Here is a 19,360-nt window from a genome sequence, read left to right on the forward strand (position 1 = left end):
TCTGGGGCCACAGAGACGCCGAACGGGAGTTTCAGCCAGCGCTTGCGCCCCCAGGGTGTCCAAAAGGTGGTCATGTAGCTGCTTGGTTCATCCAGTCTGCACTGTAGAAAGGCGTCCCTCGCGTCCACCAAGGTGAAGGCCCTGGCTTTGGGGAGCTTGTAAAGTATGTCCTCCAGAGTGGGCATGATGTAGTGTGATCGCAGCAGAGCCTGGTTGAGGTGCTTTGGGTCAATGCATATTCGTAGTTTGTCTGGTTTCTTGATGATCACCATGTTGCTGATCCAGTCAGTCGGCTCTGTGACTGAGGTGATGTGGCCCTCCACCTCATATTTTTCCAGTTGAGCTTTCACTGCCGCCCTCATGGCGACTGGGACGTTGCGGGGGGCACTCTGGACTGGCTGAACTGCTGGAATTAGCTGAAAGTGCACCACCCCCGGGACGGATTCTACTGGCGCGGTGAAGACATCTTGATACCTCTCGATGAGAGTCTCTCTTCTCAAAAACCCATCCTGGGTGCTACTGTCCACTGCATTCAGGCCTGCTGGGATAGTAAACTGCATAAGTCCGAGGCGCTCGCATGTGGACCCCGAAAGCAGTGGCTGCTGGCTGGTGTTAACTATCTCAAATTCTAAGGTGTGTTTGCGGTCTTGCACAACACACTCTGTCACGAACAGACCCATGGAAGTCATCAACTGACCCGATTAGAGCTTGAGCTTGGTGCTGCTTGGCATGAGTTTTTCTTGAGGTGCAATTCGCATCTTGTCTCTCAGGCTCATAATGTCACACGTGGCTCCCGAGTCTAGCTGGCACTTTTGCTTAGTGCCATTCAGTATGAGAGCAGCGAACCACTTTTTTCCTTTAGGACCAACGGCCCCAATGCATTTGGTTGTGAAGAGATCATCTCCGCTGTCTGTTTCCTGGGAAAGTATTGGATTGTCCATGGAGTGAACCTGAGCAGGTGCTTCGGATCCCTTGGTTTTCATGCAGACGCAAGCAAAATGGTTGGGTGTACCGCAAGCTTTGCACACCTTTCCATAGGCAGAACATTGCTCTCGCCCTCTTCCATGATGGACACCACAGTATCTGCATGCAGAGCCATTGCCTGTGGCCGTGGCTGTGGCTGGGGTGTATTTTTTCTGCTGCTTCCAATTAGGACGGGGAGTTTTATTTGATGGCTGTCTGGACGCTGCGTGGATGCTGTCTGTCTGTGGCTTGTCTTGTTCCATAGATCTTAGTGCTATGTCTGTCAACTCTGTGGCTCTGCATAATTCCAAGGCTTTGGCCAGCGTTAGAGCTTGTTCTCTCAACAGCCGTCTACGAGTGGCCTCATTGGCAATGCCAAGTACTAATTTGTCTCTGATTAATTCATCCCTTAGGGCCCCATAGTCACAGGTTGCTGCTTTTTCTCTCAAACAGGTAACAAAAGTGTCAATGGACTCACCAGCCTCCTATTTGCAACAGCCGAAGACATAGCGCTCATATATTACGTTTTTAGACTGGTGGAAGTACTCCCCTAATTTATCCAGAACTTTTTTCACGTCGTTGCGTTCTGCCTCCGTCAACTGCAGGTTGTGCTTGTAAACATGGAGACACTCTGGCCCCATTAGACTCCTCAACGTGGCAGCCTGAACCGCTGATGATGCCTGTGTTAAATCCACTGCTAAACTGTAATCTTCGAATTCAGCCCTGAAGATGTCCCAGTTCGTGCTCCAGTCTCTGCTGAGCTTCATTGGAGTGGGAGGCGGGATCGGGTAGTTGAATGCCATCTTGACTGCAATGTTATGTTACACAGAAGCTAATCTACCCAATAGTGCTAGCGATACTGTGCTAAACTAATAAAACAAAAAATGGCATATGCATAGCTGACGAACTCATTGCTTAATTGCACTGTCCATTAGCTGTTAATTCGTCGTCAAGTCGTCGCATTTATTAACAGCTATCCCACTTCTGACACCATGTTTCAAGAACGAGGACACGATGGTGCAGGTGTACTTGACTATTCGTGTTGTTGCAAGAGACCGCAAGTTACAGTGGGTAATCACATAGAACAACCACAGGTGCAGTAACACATAAACAACAGCAGGTGGCAGCACACATCCTGTAACAGCAACTGAAGACCTCTCTCACATTGGCTAATGTTAATGTTCATGAGTCTACTATCAGGAGAACACTGTACAACAATGGAGTGCATGGCAGGGTTGCAAGGAGAAAGCTACTGCTCTCCAAAAAGAACATTGCTGCTCATCTGCAGTTTGCTAAAGATCACATGGACAAGCCAGAAGGCTATTGGAAAAATGTTTTGTGGATGGATGAGACCAAAATATAACTTTTTAATTTCAATGAGAAGTGGCATGTTTGGGGAAAGGAAAACACTGCATTCCAGCATAAGAACCTTATCCCATCTGTGAAACATGGTGGTGGTGGTATCATGGTTTGGGCCTGTTTTGCTGCATCTGGGCCAGGATGGCTTGCCATCATTGATGGAACAATGAATTCTGAATTATACCATTGAATTCTAAAGGAAAATATCAGGACATCTGTACATGAACTGAATCTCAGGAGAAGGTGGGTCATACAGCAAGACAACGACCCTAAGCACACAAGTTGTTCTACCAAAGAATGGTTAAAGAAGAATAAAGTTAATGTTTTGGAATGGCCAAGTCAAAGTCCTGACCTTAATCCAATCGAAATGTTGTGGAAGGACCTAAAGCGAGCAGTTCATGTGAGGAAACCCACCAACATCCCAGAGTTGAAGCTGTTCTGTATGGAGGAATGGGCTAAAATTCCTCCAAGCCAGTGTGCAGGACTGATCAACAGTTACCGGAAATGTTTAGTTGCAGTTATTGCTGCACAAGGGGATCACACCAGATACTGAAAGAAAAGGTTCACATACTTTTGCCAATTACAGATATGTAATATTGGATAATTTTCCTCAATAAATAAATGACCAAGTATAATATTTTTGTCTCATTTGTTTAACTGGCTTCTCTTTATCTACTTTTAGGACTTGTGTGAAAATATGATGATGTTTTAGGTCAGAAATATAGAAAATTCTAAAGGGTTCACAAACTTTCAAGCACTACTGTGTGTGTATGGACAGTTTTAAGATCTTTACAGATGGTTCAAAGGATTTGCAAACAGATGCAACAGGTTCTGCAGTTGCTGTGGTCAGTTATCAGGTGGAAATTAGGAAGAGAACTTCTGAAGGTTTGAGTGTATATACAGTGGAACTGTTTCCCATATTGTAGGCATTAGAATGGACCAGTGGCGGCTGCTGGTTTTTAAAACAGGGGAAGCCCATTTTACACATTCATTGTAAAACCTGTAGGCCGGATATCAAAGCATAGAAAGGTGTGCCCCATTAGCATAGTGAACTAGACAACCCTACCTAGTGGCAGAAAGTATTTTTGCTTGTACATTTCATGTTATAGTCTGGCTTGCCAGGCTAGTGCCTCATATCCTTAATCAAAAATATCAAACATCCAAAAATCACTGGCTATTCAACGAAGAGCCTTGAACATCATACCCTGATATGCAACACAGAGTCTTTAACACAACACCCAGCTGTGCAACACGTCCTTGAACATCTTCTGCAACACAGTCTGGAAATTCATAACCAGGTTGGCTATGCAACACACAGAACCTTGAATATTATACCCAGGTATAACCTATAACACAGAGCCCACCATTCTCTTAACATTACTGAACAATATACACACTTCAGATTCATGAACATGAACACTATTTATACATAAATTCTGCCCTCTGCTCCTTTTCCAGAAAATGGTCTGTGACCCTGTCATACCAGCTGGTTGTGCTTTCCAGAGACTTCACCAATTTCTGTTAGCAGCTAGCACTGCAGATCCCAATAAGGCTCAAGCTAGCCTACAACCAGATTGAACTACAAATGAAATAAATGAGTGAATTCACGAATGATCAAACTGATAGAATGGATGAAAGTTAACAGAGCACAACGAGTAATATTTACATTTATTTACAGAGTAATGTACAGAGACATCAATGAGAAGAAACGTTTATATGAAAAGAAATTCAGACAGCACTTTGGCACATGACTACACTTTCTCGACATCCGCTAGGGACTGACTGATCATGCTTCCGTGTTCCTCGCCGAAGTACCGCCCTCCTCATGTCTTTCAAACACTACCTCCAATAATCCTTCATCAGCCCGGCTTCTTGTCCCTTCCACTGTCTCGTTTAGTCCCAGAGAAGCCCGGCTTCCCTGGAAGTGACGATTTTGTTGATTTTAACCAATAACAACTAGCTGAAATTGGCTGTTCAGAGCCGTCTCGTAGACTGCAACGGATTCCCGGCTGCCAGTCAGTGTTGCCAGATACTGCTGACATTTTCCATCCCAAAATATATTCAAAACCCGCCAAAATGCAGTTAAAACCGCCCAATCTGGCAACACTGCTGCCAGTCCATAGAGCCCATTGAAATAAGAAAGGTTACAGCCTGGCAGCAAAGGTGATTCTCGTAGCGAACTGCAAGTTCGTCAGACATCACTCAAATAAGTTACAGGATAGTTATGAACATAAATACAATCTTGGGCATATATTATGTTATGCAAGTTATTGTTTTAATGAGAATTCAACGTCGTAGACGCCGCAGTTTGGGGAGAGAATTTTAGGGGAAGCTCGGCTTCCCTTGTTGTCTCTGAGAAATCGCCCCTGGAATGGACTGAACAGGTCGACTGGAGAAATATATTAATATGTAGTGTTTCTGTGTCAGCACGGACAAGTATTAAGCAGGGGCGATTTCTCAGAGACAACAAGGGAAGCCGAGCTTCCCCTAAAATTCTCTCCCCAAACTGCAGCGTCTACGACGTTGAATTCTCATTAAAACAATAACTTGCTTAACATAATATATGCCCAAGATTGTATTTATGTTCATAACTATCCTGTAACTTATTTGAGTGATGTCTGACGAACTTGCAGTTCGCTACGAGAATCACCTTTGCTGCCAGGCTGTAACCTTTCTTATTTCAATGGGCTCTATGGACTGGCAGCAGTGTTGCCAGATTGGGCGGTTTTAACTGCATTTTGGCGGGTTTTGAATATATTTTGGGGTGGAAAACGTCAGCAGTATCTGGCAACACTGACTGGCAGCCGGGTATCCGTTGCAGCCTACGAGACGGCTCTGAACAGCCAATTTCAGCTAGTTGTTATTGGTTAAAATCAACAAAATCGTCACTTCCAGGGAAGCCGGGCTTCTCTGGGACAAAACGAGACAGTGGGAGGGCCAAGAAGCCGGGCTGATGAAGGATTATTGGAGGTAGTGTTTGAAAGACACGAGGAGGGCGGTACTTCGGCGAGGAACACGGAAGTATGATCAGTCAGTCCCTAGCGGATGTCGAGAAAGTGTAGTCGTGTGCCAAAGTGCTGTCCGAATTTCTTTTCATATAAATGTTTCTTCTCATTGATGTTTCTGTACATTACTCTGTAAATAAATGTAAATATTACTCGTTGTGCTCTGTTAACTTTCATCCATTCTATCAGTTTGATCATTCGTGAATTCACTCGTTTATTTCATTTGTAGTTCAATCTGGTTGTAGGCTAGCTTGAGCCTTATTGGGATCTGCAGTGCTAGCTGCTAACAGAAATTGGTGAAGTCTCTGGAAAGCACAACCAGCTGGTATGACAGGGTCACAGACCATTTTCTGGAAAAGGAGCGGAGGGCAGAATTTGTGTATAAATAGTGTTCATATTCATGAATCTGAAGTGTGTATATTGTTCAGTAATGTTAAGAGAATGGTGGGCTCTGTGTTATAGGTTATACCTGGGTATAATATTCAAGGTTCTGTGTGTTGCATAGCCTACCTGGTTATGAATTTCCAGACTGTGTTGCAGAAGATGTTCAAGGATGTGTTGCACAGCTGGGTGTTGTGTTAAAGACTCTGTGTTGCATATCAGGGTATGATGTTCAAGGCTCTTCATTGAATAGCCAGTGATTTTTGGATGTTTGATATTTTTGATTAAGGATATGAGGCACTAGCCTGGCAAGCCAGACTATAACATGAAATGTACAAGCAAAAATACCTTCTGCCACTAGGTAGGGTTGTCTAGTTCACTGTGCTAATGGGGCACACTTTTCTATGCTTTGATATCCGGCCTACAGGTTTTACAATGAATGTGTAAAATGGGCTTCCCCTGTTTTAAAAACCAGCAGCCGCCACTGGTATTAAGATAGGTTCAACCAGAAGTCATCAAGATCTGCTTTATGAAATCTTGTTTACAAATTCAAGAATGGTTCATCAAGGGGAAAATATCACAGTCATTTGGGTCCCAGTACATTCAGGCATCCAGGGGAACAAGAGAGTGGACAAACTCGCAAAAGAAGCAGTCAGAAATGAAACTGTTGAAGTTCGTATCAAATTATCAAAATCAGAGAGGAAAAGCATAGTGTGGAGAAAGATAGATAAACCAATGGTGGCAACAACTATGGGATAATGAAAGAAAAGGGAGACATTGCACTCAATCCAAAACAAAGTTGGCATGTTGAGAAGCAGGGGGTCAAACTGGAAATAAGCAGACTGAGGATTGGACACAGCAATCTTAACAATTTACTTAACATCATGGGAAAACATTCACTGGGTTTCTGTGATCAATGCCATGAAGCTGAGACAGTTGAACATCATGCATCCTTACATCATGCAAGAAATTTCAGTATGAGAGGTAAGAAATGACAGAAATACAGAAAACAGTATGGGGACACTGCTAAGTATGGGGACACTGCTAAGGGGAGGAAATGGTTATTTACATTTTTTAAGAACAACTGGACTGGAAAGATGACTTTAAAATAATAATAAAAAATGGCAAGAATATGGGGGGGGGGGGGGCGTTCCATACTCCATCCCAGTAGGTGGCGGTAATGCGGCTTTAAGTTGGTTTGCCAACTGTCATAAAAAACTTAAAGAAGCAGCAGCAGCTTTGGGAGATCCTGTAGATGGCAGTAATGCAACACTAAGGATGCCAGCTGCCGTAAAACCCCAAGGAGGAGGAGGAAGAAGCAGCAGCAGTAGTAGCCTACGTCGGTTAATCCACCGGATTGTCTCTTTTTTTTCTGATGCGGCGTCTGTTCTTTGTAAGTAACGCATTTTTATTACTTTCTTTTGACAAGATGTCTGAAAACGGAAAATTCTAGAGGGTTATAATGAGTTACAGTCAGCTATCAGTTCATGAGTCGATTAAAATAGCGTTAACGTCACTTAGCTAGCGGCGCGTGCGCGCTAACTCCTTTTGTTTTGTGCGTTTTTGTTAAAATGATGGAAATTAATAGTTAGCATTTAGCTACCTATAGCATTCTAGCATTGCTGTGTGTGTTATTTTTCTGAGTGAAATTGAACATTTTAAAGAGTCGTTTGTCTGTCTAGGCTAAGCTAAGTTTGGTTTACCAACCTTTTCCCTTGTTGTCATTGTAGCTAGCATGTTAGCTATGACGCTACATCAGAATCAGAATTCGAATACGGTTTATTGGCCAAGTTTGTTGACACACACAAGGAATTTAGTTCCGGAAGTTGGTGTCTCTTTTTACTGATCCAGAAGAAGAAGACAAAAAAAGTGTGACTATATGTAAGTTATGTATATGTAATATAAGAAATATGTATAGTACAATATAGGCATTACACTAATATGCAGTCTCCAGTAGCTATTAACTTACATACAATATACATAATATAATGTCTAAATAATATATGTATTGTAAAATATATATTACAATACATATGTGTGTATTATAATATAAATATCAATCTATAATAAAGATATTGTATATTAGCGTTTATGCATAAAATATCTATCAATTATAATACATAGGGCTAAATTACTCAATTCTGATTGGTCAATCAAGGAGGGCTTTTTTTCCCTTAACACGGGGCTGTATTTCTGAAATACTATTGGCTAGTTCGTTGCTCGGTTATGATTACAAAAATTAGCAAATTTTGTCAACAAAATGGCATTTAGCAATCAGCTTTTGTAAAGAAGTTCCAATAAAATTTTGTAAACCACTTTCAAAATCATCGTGTCATGATGAAAGATGCTTTAGAAACTGATTCAAACGTGCGATAGTCTCGTGCCCTGATTGGTTCAGAAAACGTGAATGACAAATGTTGTGAACTTGAATGGCTTCTGAAGTATGAATTTGGCCCTATATATTATAAACAAGTAATCGTATGGTTCTTCGTAAAATTAAGGATCGATTTTCACTCGTGATTTCAAAGTTTTGAAATTGCCCTCGTTGCTTCGCTGCTTGGGCAGTTTTCAAAACTTCGAAATCACTCGTGAAATTAATCCTTAATTTTACTCGGCCCCGTACGATTACCTATACTAATTAACAATTATTCCACAAAATTCCATGTTGCAGAGCACCAAGTCGACTGTAAGCCATGTATGATGAGATTGAGTGGAAAAACTGTTTTTTATTCTATCCACATTCACTGGATTTTAAGAAACTGAGCACTTTTATTTTTATATTTTGCAAATTCAGTAGATAACTTTTTTTTTTTTTTATACAAAACGTTAGACAAAATCATTTCCGCTGAGGCGGACTTCTTAAAAACCTATTGATGGCTGCACGAACTGACTTTAGTCTTGTTTTTGTAGAAATTGCCATCTTGCTGTTGTGCCGAGGTACGGAATACCTTTAGGCATTTATTTACTTCTTCCTTGGACATTTCAGTTCTGTGGTTTTCAAACAACTTTGAGCTTTTGAACCAGTCTTAAATTCAAAAATTTTAATGCTTAAAGATGAAGAATGTAAACAAACCAGAAAAATGGCAGGAGCAATTTGTGAAAAATGCTGTAGTAATAATTCTTGAAGGAAAAAAAAAGATGCTTTCATTCCATATTTTGTTGCTTTTTTTTTTGCATTTTTGGGGTTTTGTTTTTATTTTGTCCTTGGTTGGTTCAGCAACACACTACCATTTTGTTTTTCTCTCCTCACAGTATATGAGCTGATAGTCTAGTAGTAGAGTAAAGGTTTACTTGGTCATTCTTTGTGAGTGATTGATTAACCTGGAATAGAGTAGTGGTTGTATTCAGTCATGTAACTTTTTCTTGCGAGTTTACTTCCAGTGAATGAAGTGGTCAGGCAAACCAGTTTGGCTGCCATTTTGCAAAGAGCTAGTGAAAGTCTCTGACTATTTTTGCAGTTTAGAGGCCAATGCACGGTCAAGACACCTTCAGAAAGTTGCTCTTTGCGATGGGAATAGATCCTTACATGCTAGTAAAGAAGGATTTTTTTCTGTGAATTGGAAAAATTTATCCATCTGTTGAGTTCCCCGACATCTCAAACTACCTGGTGCTGCAGGTATCATTCTCCACGGTCAAACAGATCAAACCCTGGCTCTGTGATGCTGTATAATTTACCCACAAATGTATTTATTTATTCTGCACACTGTCTCCTCTCGCTTGCTCGCTCTGTGTGTATGCATGCACGCTTGTTCACATCTCCAGATGGATTAAATGCAGAGGATGAATTTTGCTGTACTTGAGTTTAGATGTGACAAAAATTAAAAATAAAGGCTGCTTCTTGTTAGTTTTTTTTTTTTCTTTTTTATCAGACATCTAATTTTTTAGGTTTGTTTACCTGACATGTTTCGACGTACGACTGTTGTCTTCCTCAGAGTGTCACCGGATGTTATTGGTGACGCATCTTTTATCAGCTGATGTTTCCGAAGGCGTGGCCTTCCTGTCTGGATTGACAGATCGGTCACGCCTTCTACTGTCAGTTCGTCTGACAGTAGAAGGCGTGACCGATCTGTCAATCCAGACAGGAAGGCCACGCCTTCGGAAACATCAGCTGATAAATGATGCGTCACCAATAACATCCGGTGACACTCTGAGGAAGACGACAGTCGTACGTCGAAACATGTCAGGTAAATAAACCTAAAAAATTAGATGTCTGATAAAAAAGAAAAAAAACTAACAATATTCAATATAAGACATAATGAACGTAATCGAAAGGCTGCTTCTTCTTAATTTACTCACAAATGTATTTATTCCACTTGAAAAGCATTTAGCAAACTAGCTACCGGATTTGGGACACTACAACATCTTGACCTATTTTGTATTTGGGACTTCTAAATACACCGAAGATTCTAAAGGCTTACGAAAGTACAGATGCCTACCAATATCTCGAGGCAGGTTTTGTGCTGGAATGTTATGGGAAATTCCCGATAAAGGAAAAATACCTTATTATGACAGGTTAAAGTCAGACATGGACTTCGAACAGTAATAAACAAGCCAGGGCTTAGAGCTCGCATATTTTATGGTGTTTAGTCTTGTTTACCGGTACATTATCAGTACATAACAAACATGCTGCTAGTCGAGCCAAGCATTAGGTCTAATAAAATATATCGAGTCTAAAGCCCACATCCAGATCTACATTTTAATGTTACACAGAGCTTTCACACTAACCTGATATAAAATGTTCTCCACACGCACAGGAATGTTATCATCCAGTCTCAAGCCTCAGTGTTAACTTTTGACTCTCTTTGCCCTGCAGGGCAAATGGCCTCAAATTTTTGTCCCCCTTGAATTTCCTTTTGCCCTAAAATTTTGCAGTATTTTGGCAAGTTTTCAAATACACGGTTCAAGGCAATACTAATGTTTTCTAGCAGTATAATTGAGTTATTTAGACAAAAGTACATGTTTTTAAAAAATATATATTTTTAAAAAACTTTATTTCTACAACAGAAGAACAAGACAAGCCCTGAAAAGATGAAACATAAATCAATATATGTAAGACTTGCGTATGGTACTAGTATGTAATATGTCTTTTTGTATAGAGTTTAGGACACAAAATGCACTTTGTTTTGCCTAACAATGACTAGCAATATTGCAAAGATGAATTATAAAACAGGAATCCGTACTGCAGTACTGTCTTATCATTCAGTTTGCTATTACATTTAAAAGGAAATTAAACAACCTGTCCTCATCTTCACATGCATGATGGACCAATGATGAATAGGGTAAGATATTTATCTATGGAATAATTCGCTCTGTAAATGATCTAGATTTACTGTACAGGGTGTGGTTTACTATTTGAGACACACAAGCATGCCTTTCCATTCACTGAATGTACTTACCACTAGGTTTTATTATTATGGGGTGATTATAGTTACTATATAACTACAGCTACAACTGGAAAGTGCTGATTCTGTAAGCATTTGTAATTATTGTTCCATCCACTATTAGATAAAATTAAAATAAAATCTTACAACATTGAAAGTCTAGTGCAAGATATATATATAAAATTTTATATATATTTTTAATTTTACAAATAACACTTCAGATATTGTTTTAACAATAATAAGCATCAATCTATAAATGATAGAGTGCAGATAGCTCTGTAACTAGATGTTTGTGGAGTTGTTGAGATGTGGAGGGGCAGGAATACCATCTAGCCCACAGTTCAGGTCGGAGCCCTTTGAGAGTAAATGGTTTGGCTTTTGCAACGTTCTGTTCCCAAAAGATGATATCTGAGGAAAAAGTCTTTACATAAAGGTTTTCTTGCTTTTGTAGGGTTGGTTTATTTATTTATTTATTTAATAACTTCTTCCGTGTCAGGACTTTTCAGGAAAAGGAAGGTATATTCCAATGTAGCGAATGCTAACGCTAGGCCACAAATCTGCACCGTCACGCCAGTCGTTTTTAGGAATTTTGTATGGATCAGAACCGCTAATAAACTTCTGCGTATATCTATCCTTCGCTTCTTTCTGACTAAGATTATCCAAGAAATCCGGTAGTACATCTTTTTTAGCTGTAGTTTTCTTCGGACAATAGATGCCGGACATCTTTGCTTGTCTTGTTGTTCTGTGATGAAAAGCACAAATGCACCTGAAGTGAGCCAATCTGAATCACTGTTGGCAATCACAGGGGAGGTGAGGATGCTGGGTAATTACATCTTGGTTTTTGTAATATACTCTCTCAAATCATTTTTTGTGCTTAAAGAAGCCAACCATAGGTGTGCCTAAACAGGCCTAACTCGATAAAATATTTCCGCCCGAACGTCTTGGTTGGGCAAATCGGGCATTCGGGCAATGCCTTGTGTTGAGGCTTGAGTCTTCCTGTTTAACTGCAGCTCGCCATTTTTCTTGTCTTTGAGTTCGCCGGAAAGCAGTGAAAAGGTAAACCAGGCTTATCTCCACGTCTGTTATTACATCCAAAAGCACTACAGCTCTCTGGCATTGTTCTTTTAGATGGACGTTCTACAAGTTTATTGGGCTTACAATCACTCGTGTACACTTGTGTTGGTCGTTGGTAAACACAAAGCTCACCAGGCAACATGGCCACGTAAACAAAGCCACAGTTGCGATGATGTCACGTGAAAGTGACCATGATGCTGTGACCTTTTCGCTCTGTTCACTTTTGCTTTGTTTATTAAACAACATAATCTAACAGATTTGCCAAGGCAATCAGTAAAAATCCTTCAAGTAGGAACCCTGCGTCCTGGGATGTATAAAATTCTGAAAAGTTTTTTTTTTTTTTTTTAATTTGTCCATAAAAATGCACAATTTCTGCGTTAACATAATCCCTGTTACTTCTTACCTAATGTTTATTTTTCTGTTTGCTTCATTCCTTTCTTCCATTCTTCCACCCCTTCATTCCTTTCTCTTCTTTTCCTTCCATTCTTTTCCTTTATTTTTTCTCTCCCTTTCTCTTCCTTTTCCTTCCTTCCTTTTCCCTGCCCTTCCCTTTAGTACTTTAGTCCACAGTTCCCTTCCTTCCATCCTTCCTTACTCTTCTTTCCTCTTTTCCTTCCATTCTTTTCCTTTATTGCTGCTTCATTTTGCTTCCTTTTCTCCTTTCTTTTCCTTTCTCGTTCTTTTGCCTGTAGTCAGCTGGGATAGGCTCCAGCTTGCCTGCGACCCTGTAGAACAGGATAAAGCGGCTAGAGATAAATAAGTTTGCACAGACAACAGAATGAGTTCCCACTCAGATAAATAATACCAGGACAGTTTGACTAGCGTGTGCAGTACCTTGCTGATTTGAGCTCACCGTGTTAATGCTTTTATTTTAACAGATGTCGAGTAGAGACTGTGGCGAATGGTGAGGATATAATGCAGAGTTCTCAACATTTCTTTCCATGCACTGAAAGTGAGTGAGCGATCTCTCTGTGTAAAGTTATAACCAGCTGCATATTGTTCATTCACTAGTTTGAGCCAGTTTGATGATGAGTTGTTCATTTATTTCATAACACTGTTAAATTCTCAGTTCTGATTGGTCAGAATGTGTTTAGAGCTGCTATAACATAAGTGACAGGATATGATTTAAATATCAGTATTGTGATTGTTACAGTAGACTTTTCTGAGATGTTGTGTATGTTGTATTCCCCCCCCCCTTTTTTTTTTGATAATTACAAACTGACTGGAATCAATTGATCTGATGTTAAAATTTTACTTAATCTTTGCAACATTGTAAATTTCTACATATTTATGATTGTACATTTTTTTTATTCTTTTCAGTGTTAAATATTTTTAATGTAAATCTTTTTATATATAAAATGTGAGTAATTTAAATAAAATTTTTAGACATTAAAGTATTATGTTTTAAATGCAACATTAGTTTTGCAGGAAAGGTTTTTTTTTTTCCCAACCATATTTGTATATCATGATACATAATATAGAAATGCCTTTGGGAATAATCGTATTACACTTTTGTCATGTTGTCAACCCCTCTTGCTGACTTTTTTTTTTTTTTTCCCCCTCCCCTGCTCACATGTAGGCTGCACATTTATGGCGTTTGTGAGTGGAGATTTCTGCCAGGCACAGCACCTGGTCATCGTGGATAAGTGAAAAGTTGGCGTGCTACATGAAGATAACGCCACACTTCTACTGTCCTACCTTGTGAGCTAAGGGGTCGAGGCTGTTTTTGCCCAAAGTTCACGCATATGAGTCGGTCTGAGGCACTGACAAGCCAATTTTTTTTACACCCTTTCCTCAAGCGCCAAATGATCATCCCTTTTTCTCCTGAATGGGTTAAATAGAATTTAACAACAGCTGAAAATTAGCCCTGCCTTTTTTCCTTTTTTTTTTTTTAATCGTGGAAATTTTTTAAGCCTTTTTTTAGCTTATTTTTTGAATATCAGTTTAAATTTGAGATTTGACCCAAAGTCATTGTAACCGCACTGTGAAACATTTTATTTTTATTTCATAAACCAACCTTCATCCACGTGTCAAGATGAATCGTCCTGCTCCTGTTGAAATCACGTATGAGGGTATGAGGTTTCTGATTACCCACAATCCCACCAATTCACAACTGCCCAGGTTTACTGAGGTAAGATCACTCAGATATGAACTACAGAGAATTAAAAAAAAAAAAAGGTTTTCCACCACTATTTGGGCCTCCGTTTTTGTTTGTATCACTTTCCTCTATCTTGCAACCTGATCAGGATTTAATAAATGAATCCCTCACAGAAGGCAGCTCGCTTTAAAGGAGATGTACATGAAATGTGTGTTGAATAAAAACCCAAAGTGTGAAAGCAGCATAATTAGTTGGCTGATGTTTATCTGGATTCTTTTAGGAGCTGAAGTCTTTTGGGGTGCAGACACTGGTTCGGGTGTGTGAAGCCACCTACGACAAAGCACCGGTGGAAAACGAAGGCATTCAAGTTTTGGTAAGAATTTCCCACACACTGCTAACATGGAGTCTTTGTACACATGCTTTTTATCCAAAGTGATGTCGTGGGACCAAACCTGCCCACATCTGAGCACAAAACAGAACTGATGGGATTCAAACCTAAATGTTTATTTACTAGCAAATATTCTTCTGCACTCCCTTAAAAATGGAGTATTGTTTTGGAGTAATGTATTGTTTATGTATGCGCACACATCCTTTATTATTGTTCATTATGCACACACATATACATAGTGTTGAGATTTAATTTTTTTTAACACTGCATTGTATTTAACAAATGTACTTTAACAGCGCTATACCTTACTGTCTGTACATTTCTGCATAAAAATAACATGATTGAATATTATGTAAGGGATATAAAACAGCAACATGTTGTATTGGTATAGGAACATAATCATCGATGGGATGATGGGATGCAGCCCAATGTGAGGCTGAATTACAACTGAAATTGATTATTTTCATTCCTCTGATACCACAGCAAATTACAGACGCATACAATATTTTTTTTCTTCTCCTGTTTCATAGAGAGTGACACTTTTTATCCATTTATAGCATTTAATGTTGTGGAATGTCCTTGATACAAATTTAGTTTCGGTCATTACAGCAGCCTTAAACAATCCTTCCCTCACCTTAATAATAATAATAATAATAATAATAATAATAATTGCAGTGAGTTCTTTTTACTCAACTTGTTCTGGGTAAAATCATCTGACATGAACAAATTTTATTTTATTTTTTTAAATAAAGGACTGGCCTTTTGATGATGGCTGCTCCCCCTCTGATCAAATCGTGGACGACTGGTTAAACCTTTGTAAGTGTAAATTTAAAGAAGAACCAGGTTGCTGTATTGCAGTGCACTGTGTCGCAGGACTGGGCCGGTGAGTCCTGTCAGACTACTTAGTATTCACCAGTTGATGCTAAATATGTCTTTACTGTATTTATTGTATCCTGTAGTGCCTTGCTCATTTAGCAATTAGGTCAGACCTGCTAACCTTTATACATGTTTTGTGTAGTACACTAGTACAAATTGTCTCATGAAAATGTGCTGAAAGAGCAGTCTGATCCAATTGACATCTAAATCTAGAATGGTTGACTGTTGTAGTATCTGTTTTGATCTCTCCAATAATCCCGCCCCTTTCCCTCATCTCGTAATAGTAATCTCATCTCTTACTTTACTCGCTTGAAAGGTCCACACACTTGGACCTGGTAAATGAAAATGTTCTGGGTTCATTAATGTGAAAGAATATTATCCATCAATGTACAATCAATTCAACTAACTTTAGACAGGTGTATAGGAGTTCATGTCGGATAAATATATTTATTAGGGAGACTATCAGGAAAAAAAGAATAAAGATTAACCAGGCTTAAAATTAAGCTAAATCAAATCTAAAAATTTACTTATTTGATAAATATAATGGTATTAATATTTGTGTGAATAAACTCGCGTGCACCGGTCAGCACAGATGTGTTCCAGCAGCGTGGTCAAATCAATTGCTAGAAAAACCGGAGTGTCCGTATGTACATGGTTGTACGGTAACTGCTGGACACTAGGGGAAAGCTACAGCTTGTCTGTTGTAGGCACTGATGTAGGGTAGGACTACACATTGCTACTTTTCATGGTTGGCAGGTCTGTTGTGTCAGGGGACTTATTAATTTGTACTGCATTTTTGTTATTTTCTCATAGAGTATGTTTAATGCAGTGGTCTTCAGTAGGCTGGTGTGGCTGTAGGCTTTCATTCCAACCAAGCAGGAGCCAGGGTTAGGGTTAGGAGCCTGATTTCACTTGATTAATCAGCAAGCTCCGATCAGTGTGCCTCCAGTTTGGCTGTAATGAAAGCCTGCAGCAACACTGGGCCTTTGCAGATATGATTGAAAGCACCTGGTTTAATGAAGCGATTTCAGCCATACGGTGTGTGTATAGGGGGGAATTCCAACGAGTCATTTGAGTGCCAGGAGTTGACTCTGAGCCAAATGATCCGACTTGTAGAAAAGAGATGAAATTCGAGAAAATTGCTGTTCTCTGGCAGTAGAGCACAATGGTTTTGATCTCCCTCGGATGTCCTATTTGTCTGTGCAGAGCTCCTGTGTTGGTGGCCATCGCATTAATCGAATGTGGGATGATGTACGAGGATGCAGTTCAGTTCATTCGACAGTAAGTCACACGTTACACAGTGACGACTTCCTGTGATAATGACGTTGCAGCTTATCTTGTTTTCACCGGTACAATGTGCTTTAAAGTGTGTCTTCCCGCTTTATTTTAGGAAGCGGCGTGGAGCCTTCAACTCCAGACAGCTCTTGTACCTCGAAAAATACAAACCCAAGATGCGTCTTCGCTTCAAAGATGCCAATGGTCAAAACTGCTGCGTTCAGTAGAAACCCGAGGAAGAAGGATTATTATTGTGATGATGATTATAGTAAAGGAAATGTACTTGGGATAGTTGTTTGTTCGTTTGTTCTTTTTTTTTTTTTCTTGCAACATTATTGTGCCAAGCACACAGAAGATTCAGTGTCCCTGTAACTAGCATATGATTTTTAAAGAAAAAAAAAAGTGGCTAAGTGTTTAAGAGCACACAAAGTACAGCACAATGTGTGCACAGTGACTGAGTGAGCAGTTACAGCTGAGTACAGTTCATATTGAGTTAGGCTTCCAACAGAAAAGCCTGACTGTGTCCTTTTAACAGGGTTTTTTTGTTTGTTTATTTGATTAAGTAAATTAATTTTAAGTCATGTTTTTAAAAATGTCCCAGATCATTTCAATGATTTCAATTGATGCTTGTGATGTAAAAGCTGTAATTTCAGTAAGGTTACGTGAGCACAAAAATATCTGTAGTGCGACATCCACAACTGTGATAAATACAGAAAGGTTCCAGGTTACACCTCCAGGACAGTAATGTGTGAAAGGAATGAATCATTTCCTGGATTATCTCTTGCTGCTGATTGATAGAGATATCAAAATAAAATAAAGGTGCAAATGATTTGTTTCTTCTTCCTGCGCTTTGTATCCAACCTATTTCTCTCTCAGACCTTTATGTTCTGAATAAATGACAAATTACAGCAGGTGTAGTGGAAATGAAGCATAGGAAAAAAACCAGAACGTTTCAGTCAAGTGTAAACAAAGTGTTTTTGAGGCTTTAGGATGAGAAATCAAAAATGTTCTTCACTTCATTGCTCTCATGACATCATCTAGTGACACAAGTGTCTCACCACTTGGAAGAAGAAATCCTTCATTCTGATGCTTTGAAGGTGTTTGATGAAACCATCAGCAAGCCTTTTCATTTATGCACATTAAACAACTTGGGGGAGAGATTTAGGAAACATTTTTGAATTTGAATTGGGGTTTTTTTGCAATGGTTTGTAATGACTTTGCAGTGGCTTCAGAACATTGACACACATGCCAGTGTCACAATAAATGTTGAAAACATTTTCTAATACAAATTACAGTACCAGCCAAAAGATTGGACACACCTTTACATTCAATGTTTTTCATTATTTTTATTAATTAAAAGACACTTCATGTCAAAGTAATGATGGATGTCGTTTCTCTTTACTTAGTCAAGGGGTTCTTCATAATATGGGTATCTACAGTTGTGGAATAGGGCTATTTACTGTATTTTTATTATTTGCTATTTACTGTTTAATCTCAAACACATTAAGAAGGCAAGAAACTGCACTGATTAACTTTTGATGAGGCACCTGTTTATTGAAAAGCGTTCCAGGTGACTACTTCATGAAGCTGGTTAAGATAATGCCAATAGTGTGCAAAGTGTCAAGGTAAACGCTGGCTACTTTGAAGAATCTCAAATATGAAATGCATTTTTGTTTAACATTTTTTTTTTTCTTTTTAACACACAATTCCTAATATGACCCATATGTTATTTCATGGGTGGCACGGTGGCGTAGTGGTTAGCACTATTGCCTCATAGCAAGAAGGTTCTGGGTTTGAACCAAGGGGCTGACAGGGACCTTTCTGTGTGGAGTTTGCATGTTCTCCCTGTGTCTGCGTGGGTTTCCTTCGGGTGCTCCAGTTTCCCCACATAAATTGACCGTAGGTGTGAATGGTTGGTTGTCACTATGTGTCAGCCCTGTGATGACCTGGCGACTTGTCCAAGGTGTACCCTGCATCTCGTCCATAGTCAGCTGGGATAGGCTCCAGCTTGCCCACGACCCTGTACAGGATAAGCGGCTATGGATAATGGATGGATGTTATTTCATAGTTTTGATGACTTTAGTATTGTTCTACAATGTAGAAAATAGTCAAAATACAGAATAACCTATGAATGAGTAGGGGTGTACAAACTTTTGACTGGTACTGTGTAATAATAAAAATGGGCTCGGTTGACAAAAAGGCTTGGGAACACCTGCTGTACTAGAGGAATTAGAATTCAGGACTACACGTGTTTGATTAATATTTATAAATCTGGACAGTCAGATTAACATCCAACACTGTTATATGTTTAATGGACCTCAAAGTGATGTCCCATAAATCATTTTTAAAGGTCCAAAACATGTCCTACCTTTATTTAGAGAGCAAAATATTAAGAAATATTTAAGTTGTTTTATTATTGCTATCACAACATGTACTTTAAGAACATTGCTGGTAGTTGATAAATAAAACCATTTAAATCAATCAGTAACCCCAAACTGGTCCCACTTCCACGCTTGGATTACTGCGCACTTGCTTGTTCGTTGTAGTTCTCCATACTGAC

General features: G+C 39.5%; 1 protein-coding gene across 1 annotated transcript; it reads left to right on the plus strand.

Moving 5' to 3' along the window:
• Nucleotides 1–6,990: 6,990 nt before the first annotated feature.
• On the plus strand, nt 6,991–17,629 carry ptp4a2a (protein tyrosine phosphatase 4A2a). Its single transcript, XM_060933770.1, has 7 exons — nt 6,991–7,101; nt 13,042–13,115; nt 13,743–14,294; nt 14,542–14,634; nt 15,402–15,532; nt 16,732–16,806; nt 16,916–17,629. The coding sequence occupies exons 3-7, from the start codon at nt 14,199–14,201 to the stop codon at nt 17,025–17,027; spliced, it is 507 nt and encodes a 168-aa protein (XP_060789753.1). The 5' UTR covers nt 6,991–7,101; nt 13,042–13,115; nt 13,743–14,198; the 3' UTR covers nt 17,028–17,629.
• Nucleotides 17,630–19,360: the final 1,731 nt, after the last annotated feature.

The sequence above is a fragment of the Neoarius graeffei genome, chromosome 11 (assembly GCF_027579695.1).
Source record: "Neoarius graeffei isolate fNeoGra1 chromosome 11, fNeoGra1.pri, whole genome shotgun sequence".
NCBI lineage: Eukaryota > Metazoa > Chordata > Actinopteri > Siluriformes > Ariidae > Neoarius > Neoarius graeffei.